Consider the following 21,851-nt stretch of genomic DNA (forward strand, 5'->3'; position numbering starts at 1 on the left):
TATCAAGTGAAACTGAATTAAGAGACTAAAACAGTGTTATCAATGCTCTGCCTATCTTTCAGCTCTGTGTAGGAGTCAAGAATGGAGAGTGATGGGACAGAGGACCACTTCTTTTAGGCATAAGCCCTTAAAATGATTTTATTTTTATTTAATTAATTGATTGATTAATCAATTAATTTATTTTTGGTATTGGAGTTTGAACTCAGGGTCTCATGCTTGCTAAGAAGGCACTCTACCACTTGAGTCACTCCACCAGCCTATCCACTTTTTAAATTAAGTATTCAATGGAAAGTTATGAACTATGTTGAATGTTGTAAGATGTTGGGCAAGGTATGAACAGAAAATCCATTATTAACGTTAATAAGAGAGAGGTGTTTGTTTATCTTGGTTTCATAGATATGGTGGAAGCCAAAGCTTGATTTTCATGGATCAAGGGGAGAACAAGGGATGGAAAATGGAGGTTGTAAGTATACATAGCTATTCTTTTCCTCCCTCCCTCCCTCCTTCTTTCTCCCTTCCTTCCTTCCTTTTCTCTCCTTCTTTCTCTAAAATATTAAATATATTGCATATTGTTGTTTGACAGAATGAGTAAAGATGAATAAATTAATGATGCATAAGATAGAGTCAATACTTGTAGGAGCAAAATTCCTTGAGTGATCAAGAGGAAAGGTCTTGGGATCCATCACAGAAATGCAAAGTTGACCTTAGACATAACAAGAATGGTTCATCCCTTGTAATAGGAGGGAGGCAGAAAGGTGGTAGATTTTGTCAGGCAGTGTGGAGGAATGACTTGAAGTTTATGAACCAAAGAAACAGATAATCCTGAACCCTCTCTGAAACTTTGCACATTCAGAAAATAATCTGTTTGAAGAAACTCTGAACAATGGTATGTTTGTGATCAGGTACATACACATTTCACTAGACCCAAGATCTCTGAATAAGTACACTGCACTGGCCAATAACACCCTTGTTCTTGGCTCAGGGAGTGGCATATTTGTTTTGTTTATGTCTCATTCTGTAAACAAGCAGCTTCTAAAAGGGGTTAGTGATGATGTCTGCCTCTATAAGCTATTAATTTTCTTCATCAAACTCCATGAATTGGGCTGAAGCAGGTGTTGCAGATGTAGCTATGATGTGCATACAGGTGACCACTCATCCATTAAGCTAAGATTTCCTATTATTTTCTCAGCATAAATAGTCAAAAGTAGAACACTGGGAAGCTTCTTCACTTTTTTTCTGTCAATCAGAATTGGCAGTGGTCACAGGAATTTATTTGTAATAAATAACCCACATTGATTTCTCTGTTCCAGAATGAGTTTACTTCCTTTCCTCTCAGAGCCTGACATTTGCCCCAAGAGTCAATATTAGAAAATCACTTACAAAGTGGTACATTTGTAAATGCACTATAGAAATGTAAATCATTTCTGCTGTGGATAAAAATCCAGGTATGATGGAGTAGGATTGAGGCAAGGAATTCAGGGTTATAGTTCTTGAGCTTTCAGACATTTTCTCCCAGGCACAAATCCTGATCTTAGTAGCATCATCTGAGAATGACCATGGAGAAGGTGCTGTGGTGTTTCCTGGTCTTGATCAATTTCCCCAATGCTTTTTGGCCAGACAGGTAAAGGCTACCTAGGCTATGTCAGAGATTCTATCTGAAGAATAGGGGTGCAGCCAAACATTGTACAAACTAAATTCAGATGAACATTCTTTGAACATAGATGTGTATTGTGTAACCAGGGAAGGGATCAGTTTGTTTCTTGATCCCAAACTCTAGGTGAAGGACGATCTTTGTGATCTGATAAAGTTCTCATTTCTACTTGGTTTTCTGTCTCACAGACATGTCTGAGAACGCCTTCATTTTTCCCAAAGAATCAGATAATTCCTATGTGTCCCTGGAAGCACAGTTAAAGAAGCCACTTAAAGCTTTCACTGTGTGCCTCCAGATCTACACTGAACTGAGCATGACCCATGGGTACAGTATTTTCTCTTACGCCATGAAGAAACAACCGAATGAGATCCTCATATTTTGGTCCAAGGGTAGAGGATACATTTTTGGAGTGGGTGGGCCTGAAGTATTATTTAAGGTTCCTGAAATCACTACGGCTCCAGTACATATCTGTGCTAGCTGGGAGTCCGTCACAGGGATTGTAGAGTTCTGGCTGAACGGGAAGCCCCTGGTGAGGAAGTCTGAAGAAATGATACTCTATGGAGACAGAGGCAAGCATCATTCTGGGACACGAGCAGGATTCATTCGGTGGAGGCTTTGATGCAAACCAGTCTTTAGTGGGTAACATTGGAAATGTGAACATGTGGGACTTTGTGCTATCGCCAGAGGAGAGCAACACAATTTACGTTGGTGAGACCTTTAGTCCTAATGTCCTGAAGTGGCGGTCATTGATATATGAAGCACATGGTGATGTATTTACCAAGCCCCAGCTGTGGCCCTGACCTGCTGTCTTAGTTCCTGAAAGTGCCTCCTAAGGCTGTACCCCATGAGCCTCATGTCTCTGGCTTTGGATCTTTTTACCTCTATACATGCTGTAAGTCTGCTCTGTGACTATAGCCCTTCATTCCCTGCTCTGCCTTCCTCAGCACCAGTGAATGGAATTTAAATGTTTGGCTTGAGGACTTGTGAACTACATTTGAAAGCTTTATTCATAAGAGTCATAATTGCAGATGTTTTTGTTTATATACTAATTTTTTTAATCAAAAGGATTTTAGAAATAATTCTTTACACTCACATAGATGAAAAAACTGAAATCCAGAAAGAAGTAAAGTTTTCAAAAAGTCACAAGGCACAGTGTATCTTTAGGGTGGGAAATGTGTGCTGGTCTTCTACGTAATTCCCTACCCAGGACTCCCCCTACTCCAGGAGAGTAGGAGGGACTTACATTCACAGGGTCTTCTGTCTCAGTGAAGGTCTTCTAGATTCAGACTTCAGTGTGCTCATCACTGTATAATGGGCCATTTCAGAAGCGTGAAACCCAGAAATACTGTACATTTTCCCCATTTTCTTAAAGTACTATGGAAAAGCAATCGAGATTTTTGCTAGTGAAAAAAGCTTGTCTTTTTTTTCTGGGTAAAACAAGGCATGTAAGGATAGTTACTTTAGTTGTTACTGCCAAAGGACTTATATAAAAATGTTTTTATTTGCTTTCAGTGCTTTCTTAATTTTATATTTTTACCCCATGGGAAATTTTTTTCTCTACTTCTTTTGTGGGGCTGTGAGTTCCTACTCCACCCTCACATTCCCAACCATACCTGGTCATAAGAATAGGCATGTGACCCAAGCTGTCCTTTGTTTGTTTTTGGCTGGTTACATGTTCCTAGCAGGACAAAGTTCAGTCATTCAAAGCATTGTGTTAAGAAATTTGTGAGGGAACATCTTTCTGCTACAATTTCAAGCTAAGATGATGTGAGCCTGGAACCACCAGCAGTCATCTTGTTTGCTGGCATGGAGAGAGATGGTGAGGAGAGAAACCGTGCTGGGACCAGAAGAACCTAGAGGTTGACAGAGTGATGGATTAATTCTCTGAAGTGGCTTTGTCTTAAACAACATGTACCTCTGAACTTCCCGGGTCCAGGAGCCAATAAAGCTCCTGTTTACCTGAGTGAATCCGAGCTGTTTTCTGATAGCTGCATTAGAGGTTGTGATTATTTGCTCTAATGACCTTCTGAAACCAAGGCCCTCTGAGTTTAGACTGACTGTTACTGTCTTGAAGAAATATAACCATGATACTCTATCCTCTGCTACACGATGCTCTATAATCAATCTATCCTGTGGAACTTCTCTCTGACAAGCCCAGTCTTGTTTTTTAAGATAGCTGGTCATTCATGGGGGTCTCTTGTGGGAATTTTGATACTTTAACTATTTTTTTGACATGCTGGGACTCAAACCCAGGGCCTTGTACATATTAAGTAAGTGCTCTACCATTGGGCTACATTCCCAGCTCTTAGATTTGATACTCTCACTCTGTCACTATTCTAGTTTCAGGAATAAAGTTGAAAGATCATTTAGATCCATGAATCTGATCTCAAGTTCAGTGCTGGAATGCATACACTGTGTTTGGCACCTTCATAGAAACAGACCCCTCAAAGATGATGGCTGCTGGTTCCAACAGGGTATTCTTTACTATGGTCTTTTAGAACTAGATAAACAACTAAAGTTACTTCATAGGGCCATATCCAGGGGCATTCTGTACATCAAATCATTATTTTAAGGAAAGGATATGATAGACAGAATCTGGGATCAGACTGCTTAGGTCGAATCCTAGTTTTACGTAGCATAATCTCTGTCTCAGTTTTCTTACCTATTAAGTGGGTGAAGTAATAGTAATCAGCTCAAAGGGTTGTTGTAAGAGCCAAATAAGATCATGCGAGTTGAAGCTCTTTTAACAGTTACTTGCTATTATTTTGTATTATATACCTAAATATTATATACATTAAAAGTACACCTTCTTAGAATTTGTCTAAGAATATTATATTAGGAGAATAAACAAAAAGTCTTTGAAGTAATGATGAAGATTGATTTCCTCTAATTGACTTTATTCTTTTTTGAGAGAGTTTCTATATGTAGCCCAGACTGGCCTCAAATTCACCTCCTCTTGATTCCATCTACCTCCTGAGTACTGGGATTATAGGCATATACCACTATAACTGCCTCTAATTGACTTTTGATAACCATTTAGAAGCACAGAAGTTAAGGAGATACATTATTGGGCAAAAATGTGGGTGCAGATATTCTCCATTGTCTAATTAGGGCAGATCCATAAAGCCTGACACTCAGCTAAGCAGAGAGAGGTTGATGCCCTTTTCTAGTTAAAGAATACATTCAGGAGATATGTCTTAATTAGAGAAGGCCATCCCAATTCCTCAGGGGTGGGGATGAGCTAATATTTTCTTCAGAATTCAATTATGGGTACCTTGCTACACATAATATGGTGGACAGCCTCTGGTCCTAATAATTTTAGCCAGGAAAATTTTAACAGCTGGTATTTGCATTCGGTGAACATTAGAAAATCTTAATAAAGCATTCCTACAGTGTTTAAATTTAAGCAATTTAGCTTACTGGTGGATAGTTCAATGTAATCTTGCTAGAAAATGTAGCCCCAGGTAACTGGTGAATTGTCATACTCTATAGAGTTGTTAGATGTTATCCAATTAAATGTTAGATGACATCTGCCAAAAAAAAAAAAAAAAAAGAAAGACTACGGTTTGGGCATGTTGGTACTATGTCAGTCTATTTTTTTTGTGGCAAATGGAAAGTAATATCAGCCCTCCACTGAGGTCATTTATAGCTGATGTAGATAAAGCACTGGTTTTCCCAAGACTCATGCATCCAGTTTGCCCAGAAATAGAATCAAGCATTAGGGAAGAAGTAAAAAAGACAGAAACACAAACATTATAGAAAACCTACCATGAAAATGAGGCAAAACAGGGGCAGCAGCCTAGTGCCTGAAGAGAGACTGTTGTGCATTTACTTAAAGCGTAATCAGAGCCTCTGGAGGCTGCTACCTGATTGGTCACTTTCCTTTTGTGACTGAAAATAGCCACGTTGGTACAAGGGTTAGAACCATGGCTTGCCCAAATGTGAGCACCTTGGCATGGAATGCAACATGCTTAAGGTTTCTGTGCAAATCAAAAATTTGAACTCTCCCTGTGTCAGGTAGAAATACTGGATCATTGGACAGTAAGAAGCCTTGCATTCTCTCCAGGAAGAGGTGATCACAAAGAAGGCATGGCTAATTTTGGGCTGTGTTTAGGGCCAGATGAGTGGATGAGAATCCATCTCTGTGTTGAGACTTGGTCTATCCAGGGCCTAGAAAAGAGACTATAGGCCACCAAAGAAGCGGGGACTGGGCCAGAAGTGGTGGTACGCATCTGTAATCCAGCTACTCAGTAGGAGGATATAGAAGGATTATAGTCCAAGGCTGGTCTGGGGAAAAGTGTGAGACCCTATCTAAAAAACTAAAAGCCAAAGGACTGAGGGAGTGGCTCAAATGGTAGAGCACTAGTACAAGGCCCTGAGTTTAAACCCCAGGACCATAAAAAAAAAAAAAAAAGGAAGTGGTCTGGGGTGTGATGGGAGTGGATTTAGAGTCCCATCTGACAAAGTAAGTCAACTTTGTTAAATCTGTGAATTTCTCTCCTCTACTTGCCCCCCAGTTTTTTTTCTCATTATCCTCAAATTTGAGGTATTCCAGGAAAGCAAAGATTGGCAAGGAAAGGAAGTGACTCCAGAACATTAAAAAAAACAACAAAACAATACCCAAAGCTAGTGTCCAAAACAGAGATTCCTGATCCCTAGAACCCCAGGGAAAGAAGAGCAGCACACTTTGATTTCTGAATGGCTTCATCCTAAGATAACTCATCTCTCATTTCAGATGGGCTGGCGTCACTTGCCTGGATGGCTTCCCTTCAGTTTACTTTCTCTATCCCATCTGTATATCTTTTCATTTTTCATGTTCCAGAAAGCGAGTTAAGCAGTCTTACTAGTTTTTATTTTCCTCAGAAAATTCAGACTCCTAGATCAAATTCCCCGCATGGCTTGTTGCAGCAACTCATTGTGGTTGCTGGGGTATGGATCACAACTGAAGATTCATTGACTCTGAACTACTAGGTCAGATTTCCTGCTCAGAAAGATGCAGCATCTCATGCACAATGTGCTTTTAGACCTATCAGTTAAGAGTTTTTCTGTCAGCTAAGATGACTTATCTGGGGGACATGCTTGGCTCCCAATAAGCTTGAAGGGAAGTGGTCATTTAAAAAGAAGGATCTAATGCAACTAGACTCAGGGCATCCCATTAGCCTACCTCTGGTACATTCTCTGAGGACTCATTCAGTGATCTCCTCTACTTCACATCCTTTCAAACACACAGCTAACGGACCTTCTTCACCATTCCAAGGATAATTGTCTAATCACCCAGGGAGGATCATGTATAATCTTTAAAAATACCCTACTCTTTACACATTCCAGGAACTGTTCTAGGCAGGTGCTCTACTACTTGGGCCATGCCCCCAGTTTTCCAGGCACTATTCCAAGTCCATTATGTATGCTTACTTATTTAACAACTGTGTGAAGTATGTATCATTTTATAGTTGTCAGTTTTCATATGAGGAAATAGATCTGGGGAGGTTAATTAACTTGCTCAAAGCTAGAATTTGAACTGAGACAGAGTCCTGTGCTTCTAACCACTCTATTCTATGACCACTTGTTGCAAAACTTATTATTAAAAAGTATATCCCATGTACTTACACCCATAGTAGAGGAGGGAGAGTATGGGGAGGTATATTTTTTTTCTAAGAAAGCCACTGCAGGATATGCTGGTGCACTGACAATCCTTCCTACTTTAAATTTTGATCTTATGTGTTTAGGAAAATGGCTTTACACACAGAAATCCTATCCAACCTCAGCATTAAAAGAACGTTAGGGTGACTATGCCTGGGCTAAAGTTCTTTGACCTGGTACCCCGACCTTTTCCATAGGTATGCATGCCTTAGACAGAGCTTCATGTCCTAGGAAGCATTTGCCAAAGTAATGGAATCATGTGAGGACTCCTTTAGGCCAGTAATTCTCAATTTTAGATGTTAGAGTCACCTGGAGAGTTTTCAAAAACCAGTGGCCTAGGCTCTAACCAGATCATTACATCAGATTCTGTGGAGGGTGTGTGTGTGGAGTGTGTGTATATGTATGTATTTTGGAATGCACCTAACTTTATTTATTTTTATTTTTTGTTAAAGTAAATCATTGTACAAAGGTGTTTCATTGTGCTATTTCTATACATGCATATGATGTACCTAGTTCAAATTAACTCCCTCTATTACTCTTTATTAGCCCCCCTCCTCATCCTCCTTATTTAGCAGTTTTTAGTGGGTTTAATTAAGCTATTTTCATATATATACATATATGAAATCTTTATCTATCTATCTACCAATCTATCAATATCATGTACTTTGATCATATATTTACCACTCTCACTCTCTCCTTTTCCCCTCCCCCTTCTTTTGGTTCCCCTGAAGCAGTCTCACTTTTATAATCAGGTCACTTTAACATCACCACCACTGCTAACACCACCACCATCATCATCATCATTGTTATTTAGGTCTCAATTCCACATACGAGCAAAACGTGGTATTTGTTTTTCTGAGATTGTCTAATTCCACCCTTCTTTATGGCCGAATAATACTCTGCTTTGTATATGTACTACATTTTCTTCATCCAATCATCAGTTGTTGGACATCTAGGCTGATTACACAGCTTGGCCATTTTTTTTTTGTGGTGATATGGGGTTTGAACTCAGGGCTTGTTGCTTGCAAAGCAGGTGCTCTACCATTTGAAAGCCACACATCTAGTCCATTTTGCTCTGGTTATTTTGGAGATGTTGGCTCATGAACTATTTTCCTGGGCTAGCCTCGAACCTCGATCCTCTCAATCTCTGCTGGGATTACAGGCATGAGCCACTGGTACCTGGTAGCTTGGCTATTTTGAAATAGTGCTGCAATAAACAAGGGTATACAGGTATCTCTATTGTATGTTGACTTACATTGCTTTGACTATATTCCAAAGAGTGGCATGGGTGGATTGTACAATAGTTCTATTTTTAGTTTTTTTTGAGGAACCTCAATAATAGGTGATTGCAGTGTGCAGCCAAGTCTTAACAGTGGGTACCACTATTCTAGGCTGATTGGTAGCTTTGAAAAGATTGCAGGGTCACAGCTGTTGTCCTTGGTATTCATGTGGTTGTTTCTGACTTGTGTGCCTCTTGCATCCTCTTTTCCATACACTGGAGTGGTTTTGGTTTTAACTGGGTACATGTAACAAACTCTATTTCAGCACTGGAGTTTAGAATTGTAGCTGCTCTAGGATTAAATAAAATGACAGCCTGGTATTTAGCATGTTTATTTAATAAAATGGCACTGAGATAACAAATATTCTCCTGTCTTACAGTGTTTTTCTTTTTCCTCAATTTGGGGTGTGATCTGTTCTACTGAGGTTTTAAATCAGGGAGAAATTACAATGTCAAGATGTCTAGAAAGCTGAGATCCTTTAAACATTTTTACAGAGCATCATAAGCTCTAAGAGGAAGAGAGGAGGGGACTCCCATGCAACCTAGCTGAGGGAAGGGTAAAGTTGTATTGGGATGTGATATGACCAGTTACAGTGTGGTTTTGGCAGATTGCTGAAACCAAGAGTGGATCATGAATTGGTCTCTCTCTCTCTCTCTCTCTCTCTCTCTCTCTGTCTCTCTCTCTCTCTCTCTTCTCTCTGTCTGTGTCTCTCTCCAACCCCAGATGTTGCCCTTCCTATCTCTCTCCCCTTCTATCTTATTTTCTTTCAACTTTAAGACTTGTTCAGAAAACCCATTTTGGAATAGTTTTTATAATGTACTGGGCTCTATGAAATCAATAAAATTTCTAGTGTCCACTCATCATATTGGTGACTGTATTCTTTTGATTCATTTAGGGAGCCCAGATGTCAACAAGAAGACAATTTGGGTTTTGGGAAAACATCATCTTCCTTCTTTGTCCTTATATTTTCACTTAGTAAATTATTTTTTTGTTTAAATTGTGCATATATTTTTTATTGGGAAAATGCTTAGAGAAAGAGGACAAAGCATTTTTTTGGCAGTACTGAGGTTTGAACTCTAGGCAGCTGTTCTACAACTTGAGTCACACCTCCAACACAGAGGACAAAACTTTTGGAGCAGTGACATTAAGCCAGCAATATCTTTTTATAATTAGATGCAAGAAGACTGGGAAAGGATAATTTAAAATAAAATTTAATTATACATCATTAAAAATAAATCATTCTAGAAATGTATTTTTTTTTTGGTGGTAATAGGGTTTGAACTCAGGGTCTTGTGCTTGCTAGGCATGTGCTTTACCACTTGAGTCACCTTGCCAGCCCTTTGCTACCATTTGGAATAGTCCCCTTTCTCTGTGTGCTTAGAATATGCTACCCACATCTGAGTTAACTCTTCAAGTCAATGGAGAAATAAACCCTATCATGAATTTCTCATTGAGTATCAGTGGGAACATTCATGATGTGACCACAATGAATATGCTCAAATTATGATGAATTACATAGGAACTTGTATACTGCAAACTAATTTGTACCTAAATATACATATACACCTTTTAAGGATATTGCCTAATTGGTATTATACTGTTTTAGTCACTCTGGGCAAAAAGCCAAACAGCCAGTTAGACTGATGTCCTATTCATAAAATGAAACAGTAGCTTTTGGAGTTCAAGGATTACTGCTCTTTACCTCCTCTTTCACAGCTTCTTCTTTTTTTTCCATGTCAATCGATATTAAATCAATTAAATCTTATCAATAAGAATGCTCATATGCATATTAAAGACAATTTCTTTAAAAAATTTTTTTTTCTTTTATTTATATGTGTATACAATGTTTGGGTCATTTCTCCTCCCTGCCCCCACCCCCTCCCTTACCACCCACTCCGCCCCCTCCCTCTCCCTCCACCCCCTCGATACCTGGCAAAAACTATTTTGCCCTTATCTCTAATTTTGTTAAAGAGAGAGTATAAGCAATAATAGGAAGGAACAAGGGTTTTTGCTAGTTGAGATAAGGATAGCTATACAGGGAGTTGACTCACATTAATTTCCTGTGCGTGTGTGTGACCTTCTAGGTTAATTCTTTTTGATCTAACCTTTTCTCTAGTTCCTGGTCCCCTTTTCCTATTGGCCTCAGTTGCTTTTAAGGTATCTGTTTTAGTTTCTTTGCGTTGAGGGCAACAAATGCTAGCTAATTTTTTAGATGTCTTACCTATCCTCGTATCTCCCTTGTGTGCTCTCACTTTTATCTTGTGATCAAAGTTCAATCCCCTTGTTGTGTTTGCCCTTGATCTAATGTCCGCATATGAAGAGAACATACGATTTTTGGTCTTTTGGGTCAGGCTAACCTCACTCAGAATGATGTTCTCCAATTCCATCCATTTACCAGCGAATGATAACATTTCGTTCTTCATGGCTGCATAAAATTCCATTGTGTATAAATACCACATTTTCTTAATCCATTTGTCAGTGGTGGGGCATCTTGGCTGTTTCCATAACTTGGCTATTGTGAATAGTGCTGCAATAAACATGGGTGTGCAGGTGCCTCTGGAGTAACCTGAGTCACATTCTTTTGGGTATAAACCCATCCCCAAGAGTGGTATTGCTGGATCAAATGGTAGACCAATGTTTAGCTTTTTAAGAAGCCTCCAAATTTTTTTCCCACCAGCAGTGTAAGAGGGTTCCTTTTTCCCCTGCATACTTGTCAATACCTGTTGTTAGTGGTGTTGCTAATGATGGCTATTCTAACAGGGGTGAGGTGGAATCTTAGTGTGGTTTTAATTTGCATTTCCTTTATTGCTAGAGGTGGTGAGCATTTTTTCATGTGTTTTTTGGCCATTTGAATTTCTTCTTTTGAGAAAGTTCTGTTTGGTTCACTTGCCCATTTCTTTATTGGTTCATTAATTTTGGGAGAATTTAGTGTTTTGAGTTCCCTATATATTCTGGTTATCAGTCCTTTGTCTGATGTGTAGCTGGCAAATATTTTTTCCCACTCTGTGGGTGTTCTCTTCAGTTTAGAGACCATTTCTTTTGTTGACAGAAGCTTTTTAGTTTTATGAAGTCCCATTTATCTATGCTATCTCTTAGTTGCTGTGCTGCTGGGGTTCCATTGAGGAAGTTCTTACCTATACTTATTAAATCCAGAGTATTTCCTACTCTTTCCTGTACCAACTTTAGAGTTTGGGGTCTGATATTAAGATCCTTGATCCATTTTGAGTTAAAATTGGTATAGGGTGACATACATGGATCTAGTTTCAGTTTTTTGCATAACTGCTAACCATTTTCCCAGCAGTTTTTCTTGAAGAGGCTGTCTTTTCTCTATCGTATATTTTTAGCATCTTTGTCAAAGATAAGTTGGTTATAGTTGTGTGGCTTCATATCCAGGTCCTCTATTCTGTTCCACTGGTCTTCATGTCTGTTTTTGTGCCAGTACCATGCTGTTTTTATTGTTATTACTTTGTAATATAGTTTGAAGTTAGGTTTCGTGATACCTCCAGCGTTGTTCTTTTGACTGAGTATTGCCTTGCCTATGCGTGGCCTCTTGTATTTCCATATAAATTTAATGGTACATTTTTCTATCTTTTTAATGAATGTCATTGGAATTTTGATGGGAATTGCATTAAACACATAGATTACTTTTGGGAGTATAGACATTTTTACTATGTTGATTCTCCCAATCCATGAGCATGGGAGATCTCTCCACTTTCTATAGTCTTCCTCAATCTCTTTCTTCAGAAGTTTATAGTTTTCCTTGTAGCGGTCATTCACATCCTTTGTTAAGTTTACACCTAGGTATTTGATTTTTTTTGAGGCTATTGTAAATGGAATTGTTTTCATATATTCTTTCTCAGTTTGTTCATTATTAGTGTATAGAAATGCTAATGATTTTTCTATGTTGATTTTATATCCTGCTACGTTGCTATAGCTGTTGATAGTGTCTAGGAGCTTTTGAGTAGAGTTTTTTGGATCTTTAAGGTGTAGGATCATATCATCTGCAAATAGGGATATTTTGACTGTTTCTTTACCTATTTGTATTCCTCTTATTCCTTCTTCTTGCCTAATTGCTCTGGCTAAGAATTCCAGTACTATGTTGAATAGGAGTGGAGATAGTGGGCATCCTTGTCTGGTTCCTGATTTTAGAGGGAATGGTTTCAGTTTTTCTCCATTAAGTATAATGCTGGCTGTAGGTTTGTCATATATAGCTTTTATAATGTTGAGGTACTTTCCTTCTATTCCCAGTTTTCTTAGAGCTTTTATCATGAAATGGTGTTGGATCTTATCAAAGGCTTTTTCTGCATCTGTTGAGATGATCAAGTGGTTTTTGTCTTTGCCTCTGTTAATGTGGTTTATTACATTTATTGATTTTCATATGTTGAACCACCCTTGCATTCTTGGGATGAAGCCTACTTGGTCGTGGTTAATGGTCTTTTTGATGTGTTGTTGAATTTGGTTTGCCATTATTTTTTTGAGGATATTTGCATCAATGTTCATTAAGGAGATTGGCCTATAGTTTTTCTTTCTGGAGGTTTCTTTGCCTGGTTTTGGGATAAGTGTAATATTGGCTTCATAAAATGTGTTAGGCAGTTTTCCTTCCCTTTCTATTTCATGGAACAGTTTAAGGAGGGTTGGTATCAGTTCTTCTTTAAAGGTCTGATAGAATTCAGCAGAGAATCCATCCGGTCCTGGACTTTTTTTTTGGGGGAGACTCTTGATTGCTGCTTCGATTTCATTTTGTGTTATAGATCTATTCAGATGATTAATGTCCTCTTGGTTCAGTTTTGGATGATCATAAGTATCTAGAAATCTGTCCATTTCTTCAAGATTTTCAAATTTATTTGAATATAGGTTCTCGAATTAGTCTCTGATGATTTCCTGGACTTCCATGGTGTTTGTTGTTATCTCCCCATTTGCATTCCTGATTTTACTAATTTGGGTTTATTCTCTCCTCATTTTAGTCAGGTTTGCCAGGGGTCTATCAATCTTGTTTATTTTTTCAAAGAACCAACTTTTTGTTTCATTAATTCTTTGTATGGTTTTTTTGGTTTCTATTTCGTTGATTTCAGCTCTTATTTTTATTATCTCTCTCCTTCTATTTGTTTTGAGATTTGCTTGTTCTTGTTTTTCTAAGAGTTTGAGATGTATCATTAAGTCATTGATTTGAGATCTTTCAGTCTTTTAATGTATGCACTCATGGCTATAAACTTTCCTCTCAGGACTGGCTTTGCTGTGTCCCATAGGTTCTGGTAAGTTGTGTTGTCATTTTCATTGAGTTCTAGGAACCTTTTAATTTCCTCTTTTATTTCATCAATGACCCATTGTTCATTAAGCAATGAGTTATTCAGTTTCCAGCTGTTTGCAAGTTTTTTGTCTTTATTTTTGTTGTTGAGTTCTACTTTTATTGCATTGTGATCAGGTAGAATGCATGGTATAATTTCTATTTTCTTATATTTGCTGAGGCTTGCTTTGTGCCCTAGGGTACGATCTATTTTGGAGAAGGTTCCATGAGCTGCTGAGAAGAATGTGTATTGTGTAGAAGTTGGATGAAATGTTCATTTGATCTATGGCATGTTTTAGATCTTGTATTTATTTATTGATTTTTTTGTTTGGATGACCTATCTGTTGGTGATAGTGGGGTGTTAAAGTCTGCCATGACCACTGTGTTGGAGTTATTATATTCTTTTAGGTCCTTCAAGTTATGTTTGATGAAATTGGGTGCATTGACATTGGGTGCATATAGGTTGATAATTATTATTTCCTTTTGGTCTATTTCTCTTTTTATTAGTATGCAATGTCCTTCTTTATCTCATTTGATCAATGTAGGTTTGAAATCTACTTTGTCAGAGACAAGTATTGCTCCTCCTGCCTGATTTTAGGGGCCATTGGTTTGGTAAATCTTCTCCCAGCCTTTCATCCTAAGCCTATACTTATTTCTATTGATTAGATGGGTCTCCTGTAAGCAACAAATTGTTGGATCTTCCTTTTTAATCCAGTTCGTCAAATGGTGCCTTTTGATGGGGGAATTAAGTCGATTAACATTAAGTGTTAGCACTGATAGGTATGTGGTGATTCCTGTCATTTAGTTGTCTTAGTTGTTTGATGGTTTGATTGTGCGTAGCTAAATCGATGTTACTGTCTACTTTCTTGCTTTTTCTTTTCCTGTGGTTTGGTACTGCCTGCCCTTTCATGGTTATGTTGGTTTCATTTTCTGTGTGCAGAATCCCTTGAAGAATCTTTTGTAGTGGGGCTTTGTAGTCATATATTGTTTTAGTTTCTTCTTATCATGGAAGACTTTTATTGTTCCATCTATTTTGAATGATAATTTTGCTGGGTAGAGTATCCTAGAGTTGAAGTTATTTTCATTCAGTGCTTGAAGGACCTCACCCCAAGCTCTTCTTGCTTTTAATGTTTCTGTTGAGAAATCTGCTGTGATTTTTTATGTTTTTACCTTTGTATGTTATTTGTTTTTTCTCTCTTATAGCCTTCAATATCCTTCCTCTAGTCTCTGTACTTGTTATTTTAATGATAATATGTTATGGGGTAGTTCTTTTTTGGTCAGGTCTGTTTGGTGTTCTGGATGCTTCCTGCACCTGTATGGGCATAGATTTCTCTAGATTTGGGAAATTTCCTGTTATTATTGTGTTGAATATATTAAGCATTCCTTTTGCTTGCACCTCTTCTCCTTCTTCAATGCCCATGATTCTCAGGTTTGGTCTTTTGATGGAGTCAGTGAGTTCTTCCATTTTCTTTTCACATGTCTTGAGTTGTTTAACTAATAGTTCTTCAGTTTTTCCTTTAATTACCATTTTGTCTTCAAGTTCTGAGATTCTGTCTTCTGCTTGTTCTGTTCTGCTGGATTGGCCTTCCATTTTGTTTTGCATTTCTGTTTCATTCTTTTTTCTGAGGTTTTCTATATCCTGAGTTTCTTCCTCTTTGATATTGTCTATTTTCATTCTGAGTTCATTTATCTTTTATTAATCATGTTCTTTGTTTCACTTTGGTGTTTATACAATGATTCTCTAGTTTCTTTTATTTCTTCTTGTGATTTATGAAATTCTCTATTTTTGTTGTCTTGGAATTTCTTGAGTGTCTCCTTTACATTTTGGTTGACCATATCCAGTATCATCTCTATAAAATTCTCATTGATTACTTGCAGGATTTCTTCTTTCAGGTTGTTCTTGTGGGCTTCATTGGGTTCTTTGGCATAGCTTATCTTCATTTTGTTGGAATCTGGATCTGAGTACCTGTTTTCTTCATTTCCCTCTGGTTCCTATACTGATTTATTATTGGGGGAAAGTGGTTTCCCTCTTTTTTCTGTCTTCCCATCCTTGCCCTTGCTATTATTACTGTCCCTGTACTGTGTGTAATTCTGTGTTGTCTAGCTTGTAATAATAACAATGGTGATTTCTGGTGGTTTGCGTCTTCCCAAGCAGTCTGCGAGCTGGCGTCTGGTGGTGCGGGAGCCCTCCTGGTTTCTCTGTTTATCATGGAGTGGGGATGCTCTGTGTGGGCTGGGGGTGTGGAGGAGTTGGAGTTTTGCCTCCTCTTGGTGGTTTTTCCTGCCAGGCATATCTCCACCGTCTCTCCAAGATTTTACTTTGGGAAGTATCTTTCTGCTTCCTCCCTCTAGTCGCCGTCTTGGAATCCTCTTCACTGCTTAATTACACATACACGTGCGTGCATGCATGCACACACACACACTTTGTTTTAGAATAAATGCAGCCACAGTTTGAAAATGTTGGGGCAATTATACATAATTCTACTACTATAATGAAAGCACAGTTATTTGAGGATATTATACCATTTTTCCCCTAAAGTGGTTACTTCTTTTTAAGTATAGTATATACAAATCTTTTATTTTTTCTCTTTTCTAATCATAAGTGTTTTTACATGTTGTAGCATACAGTTCAGAACTAATATTTTAGATGACTAGCCATTCTGTTTAGTGGATATAGATGTATACAATTTTGAACATACCACCTTTTCTAATTTTTCAGTACACTAAGCAATGTTAAATGATTGTCTTGTGAACAAAGTTCTCCCCACCATATTTTAAATCATTTCCCAGGATGTGACTGTCTTAATTTACTAGGCCATGCCACACAGAGCTGTTGGAGCACTGGAGCACCATCCAGCACTGTGGAGTGTCTCTAATAAATAACCCATATCGATCTCTCATTTTGTGATTTATCTTGCTCTCTTTGCTGTTAGAGCTTTGATTCATGGCTCCAAGGTGGCAGTTTTGGAAAATCATTTACCAGCTGAGACACCCTGACTATGGCACATGTAAGGTGAAGGTGGAGCAAACCTAAGACAGAGGGATCTGAGATGTCCAAACCAGAATATTAGCAACTGGTATTTGTTCCAGGGGGATAATTCAAATTCTGCACACACCAACAGCACAAGCAGGGATGGAGCATGGAGTTGCCCAGGCTTGGAGCATGGAGTTTCCTGTGTGTTTGGTTTTCATCAGCCTCCCTAGAGCTTTTCCCCAGGCAGGCTGGCCCTGCTGTGGATGGGAGCAGGGAACTTGTCTTGGAGTTATGACTTCATCAAGCCCCATTAGGGAAAAGGATCAGCCTGGTTGAGGAGTTGTGATCTCTAGAGAAGAGGTCAATTTGTGGTTTTAAATCTACAATCTCTAGACATGGTGAGAGAATACATCTTTGTGGCCTAATAAGCTTAACTAATGGCCTTTTCCCTCTCTATTTTCTGTCCTATGGATGTGAACAAAAAGTCTTTGTGTTCTCCAGAGTTAGAGGATTTCTTTGTGACTTTGATGATGGAGCTAAAGGAGCAACTCAAAACCTTCACTTTGTACCTCTACATGCCTTTTTAAATTCCTGGATAAGGAGATATACCTCCTCAAGGAAAAGACTGGGGGATGAAGGTTATCTGTGGGTGGAACTTCCTACAAATTATCCTGCACTATTGCTTCTCTTGAGGTGGAAGCGGGCTCACCTCAAGAGAAGCAGACTCTATGTTGATAGGAACCCCATGGTGAGATGGAGTTGGAGAAGGGACACTATGGGGACAGAGGCCAGCAGGGGCAGAGCAGGATTCATTTAGTATGGGCTTTTGTAAGATACATTGAAAATGTGCACATGTGGGACTTTGTGCTGTTACCAGATGTGTGAGGTCCTTATGTCCTGAACTAGGGGTTACTGATATATAAAGTGCATGGTGAAGTGTTCACCAAACTCCAGCTGTGGTTTTGAGGCCCTGCTATGGGACCTGAAAGGTGCATCCTACATTTTCCTTGTCTGTGGCTCTGATGTCATTTTGGTCCACACACACAACTGTTACCTCTTAGGGTCCTGTATTTCCCCTCATCCTTCTCTACTGTGTTTCCATCAGCACAGAGGGGTATAGAGCAGAGGATCTCACTCATGACTGCCCCTTAAAATCATCAGATCACACACCAGAACAGTTAAATATGATTTACTGGAGGTGAGACTCAAGCATATGTGTTTTTACATTTCTCCATGTTATCCCATTGTTCACAAACCTGAAAGCTATTAGACTTACATTTATGTGTGTGTTCAAGAGCAAAATGAACCAACATTTTCTTTTTCTAAAAGACTGCATACATCTAACTATAGTGTTGCTCCAATTTTTATTTGTTTTTATACATATACCTGGCACATTTTATTGTTAACAATAAAATAGGGGAATATAATTTTTCCAGCATTCTGTCCCACCATTATGATGTGATCATTATAAATTAAAATCATCTTTACTTTCTCTAATCCTTTCAATTTGAAGATTCAAAAATCTAAGAAATGTATTGATGTTGTTTCTGTTTATTTTGTTTTAGTTTTTTCTTTGGGATTCACTTTAGTTTTCACTGTGTGAAATTTTCATTGTTTTCCATTCTCACTTATTATCATTCAGATCACTTTTATCTTTGTCCTTTATCTTATTTCCTTCTTAAATAAATTTTTTATTAGGATATATTCATTATACAGGGGGGATTCATAGTGACAATTCTGATTAGACTTACACTGTACATTTGTTACATTGCCCTCATTGTCTCTCCTGTCAGTCCTCTCCCCGTCCCACTTAAAGCAATTGCAAGAGGTTTTTTAGTTCTATTTCATATAGGTATATGAAGTCCATCTACCATATACCGTCACCTTAATTTCCTTAGTTCAGTCTCCCTGCTCCCACTAGTACCCCCTCCACACTGTACCTATTTTAGAGTCCTATTTTTTGTTCTTAATATTTATGTTGGTATTCAAAGGGGTGTTTCAATGTATGCCCACTGCGAGTATATTTTACTTTGGCCCATTCAACCCTTTCTATTACCCTCCCTTACCCCTTTACCTACCACCCCCCATGTTTCAACAGCTTTCAGTACACATCCTTATATCCTCTATCTTCACATCTTATGTTATGTGATATTACTGATGCTCTATCATTCTCTTTTTCTTTCCCTCTTTCCCTGAATTCCATAGAGTAGTTCCACTGTGAAAATATGTTCTACATCTGAGTTTGTATATAATCATGCTTGTTTCTGTGTATATGTTTCTTTGGATCTATTTCCATGTATGAGAGAAAACACATGGCCTTTGTGTTTCTGATCCTGGCTTACTTCACTTAACATGATGTCCTTCAATTGCATCCATTTACCTTCAAACCCCATGTCATTATTCCTTATGGCTGAATAATACTCAATTGCGTATATATACCACATTTTCTTGATCCCATTCATCAGTTGTAGGACACCTGGGTTGTTTCCAAAGCTTGGCTATTGTGAACAGTGTTGTGATGAACATCAGCGCACAGGCATCTCTACTGTATCCTGTCTTATGTTTCTTTGGGTAGATGCCAGGAGCAGTATCATTGGATGATATGAAAGTTCTGTCTTTAGCTTTTTGAGGACTTTCCCTACTGATTTCTGTAGTGGGTGTATGAATTTGCATTCCCAGAAACAGTGTATAAGGTTTCCCGTTTCACTGCAACCTCACCAGAATTTCTTGTTGTTACTGCCTTTGATTATGGCCATTCTAACTGGAGTGAGATGAAATCTAAGTGTTGTTTTGATTTGCATCTGTTTTATAAAAGGCCATCTGTACCTCTTCCTTTGAGAATTCCCTGTTTAATTCATGTGCCCATTTCTTCATTGGAGTGTTGATTCTTTGGGGTTGAGTTTTCTGACTTCCCTGTAGATTCTGGACATTAGTCCCTTATTGGGTAAGTAGCTGGCAAAGATTTTCTCCCATTCTGTGGGCTGTCTCTTTGAGTCTGGTGATTGCTTCCTTTGCTGTGCAGAAGCTCTTTAGTTTGATGCAGTCTCATTGTTCTTAGATGCTGAGTCTTTTGAGTTCTGTCTAGGAAGCTATCTGTTCCAGTGTATTTCCTACTGCTTCCTGGAGTATTTCAAAGTTTCATGACTTAAGATCTTTGATCCACTTTGAGTTCATTTTGATTCAGGATAAAAGACAGGGATCTAGTTTCAGTCTTATACATGTGGATATCCAGTTTTTCCAGCAGCATTTGTTGAAGAGGCTGTCTTTTCTCCATTGTGTGTTTTGGGCTCCTTTGTCAAAGATCAGTTGCCTGTAGATGTGTGGATTTATGTCTGGACCTTCTATTATGATCCATTGGTCTTCCTGTCTATTTTTTTGTGCCAACACCATACTGCTTTTATTGTTATGGCTCTGTAGTATAGTTTGAAGTTGGATATTGTGATGCCTCCATCATTGGACTTTTTGCTCAGAATTGCTTTGGCTATCGTGTTTCTTTTGTGTTTTCATATGTATTTCAAGATTAACTTTTCTATTTCTGTGCAGAATGTCATTAGAATTTTGATAGGGATTGCATTGAACATGTAGGTTGCCTTTGGTAGAATGGCCATTTTTACAATGTTGATGCTATCAATCCATAAGCATGGAAGGTCTTTCCATCTTCTGTTGTCTTCATTGATTTCTCTTTTCACTAGTCTATAGTTTTCATTAAAAACATCTTTTGTTTCTTTTTAAAAATTTATTCCAAGGTACTTTATTGTTGTCAAGGCTATTGTAAATGGGATTGTTCCCCTGATTTCTTTCTCAGTCTGTGCATTGTTAGTATATAGAAAAGCTACTGATTTCTGTGTGTTAATTTTGTAGTCTGCTACTTTGCCAAAAAAGTGTATGATTTCTAATAGTTTTTTGGTAGAGTTTTTGGGGTCTCTTAGGAACAGAATCATGTCATTTGCAAACAGAGATAGTTTGACTTCTTCCTTCCCTTTGAATCCCTATTTTTTCCTTGCTCTTGTCTTATTGCTCTGGCTAGGAATTCCAAAACTATACTGAATAGGAATTGAGAAAGCAGACAGCCCTGTCTTGTTCCTGACTTTAGGGGCAATAGTTTCATTTATTCTTCATTTAGTATGATGTTGGCTCTAGGTTTGTCGTGTATAGCCTTTATTGAGAAACATTCCTTCAATTCCTAGTTTCTTCAGAACGTTTATCACAAAAGGGAGTTGCATTTTGTCAAAAGCTTTTTCTGCATGTATTGAGAGGATCATGTGGTTTTTATCCTTGCTTCTGTTTATATGTTGTTTTACTTTTATGGATTTAGATATGTTGAACCATCTTTACATCCCTGGAATGAAACCAGTTGTAGCTCTTTATGTGTCATTGATATTAATCCTTGTGTTGGTCTTGATGTATGAGCTTGTTGACATGTTGTTAAATTCTGTTTGCCAGTATTTAAGTGTTTAATACCTTCTTGGTTCAATTTTGGTTGGTTATATGCGTCCAGGAATTTATCCATTTCATCTTGATTTTCCAGTTTACTTGAATATAAGTTTTCAAAGTACTCTCCGATGATCTCTGGATTTTATTAGTATTTGTGGTTATGTCCCCTTGTTCATCTCCAATTTTATTAATTTGGGTCTTTTTCCTTCTCAGTTTTTGTCATGTTGGCTAAGGATTTGTCCATCTTGTTAATTTTTTCAAAGAACCAACTTTTTCTTTCATTGATTCTTTGTATAGTTTTTTTTTTTGTTTTTGATCTCATTGATCTTGGCCCTGATTTTTATTATTTCTCTCTGTCTGCTGGTTTTGGGTTTGGTTTGTTCTTGTTTTTCTTGGAGCTTAAAGTGCATCATTAGGTTGTTTATTTGAGAGGTCTCTCTCTCTCTCTCTCGCTCTTTTTTTTTTTTAACAGAGACAGAAGTAGGCATTTATAGCTATGAACTTTCCCCTTGGCACGGCCTTTGCTGTGTCCCACAGATTCTGGTAGGTTGTATTTTCATTTTCATTGGATTCTAGGAACTTTGAGTT

At 38.1% G+C, this 21,851-nt stretch overlaps 1 protein-coding gene and 1 long non-coding RNA gene across 2 annotated transcripts in view; both read left to right on the forward strand.

Moving 5' to 3' along the window:
• Positions 1 to 402: 402 nt before the first annotated feature.
• Positions 403 to 21,851, forward strand: part of LOC141413887 (uncharacterized) — a 90,521-nt gene continuing 69,072 nt past the window's right edge. Inside the window, exon 1 of the long non-coding RNA XR_012438881.1 lies at positions 403 to 463. This is a non-coding gene — a long non-coding RNA (uncharacterized lncRNA). The remainder of the gene's footprint in view (positions 464 to 21,851) is intronic.
• On the forward strand, positions 1,557 to 2,484 carry LOC109701031 (C-reactive protein). The gene is given in 4 exon segments (XM_074048959.1): positions 1,557 to 1,607; positions 1,609 to 1,621; positions 1,840 to 1,980; positions 2,336 to 2,484. Coding segments are annotated over 4 exon segments (321 nt in total). The 3' UTR covers positions 2,452 to 2,484.

The sequence above is a fragment of the Castor canadensis genome, chromosome 11 (assembly GCF_047511655.1).
Source record: "Castor canadensis chromosome 11, mCasCan1.hap1v2, whole genome shotgun sequence".
Classification (NCBI taxonomy): domain Eukaryota; kingdom Metazoa; phylum Chordata; class Mammalia; order Rodentia; family Castoridae; genus Castor; species Castor canadensis.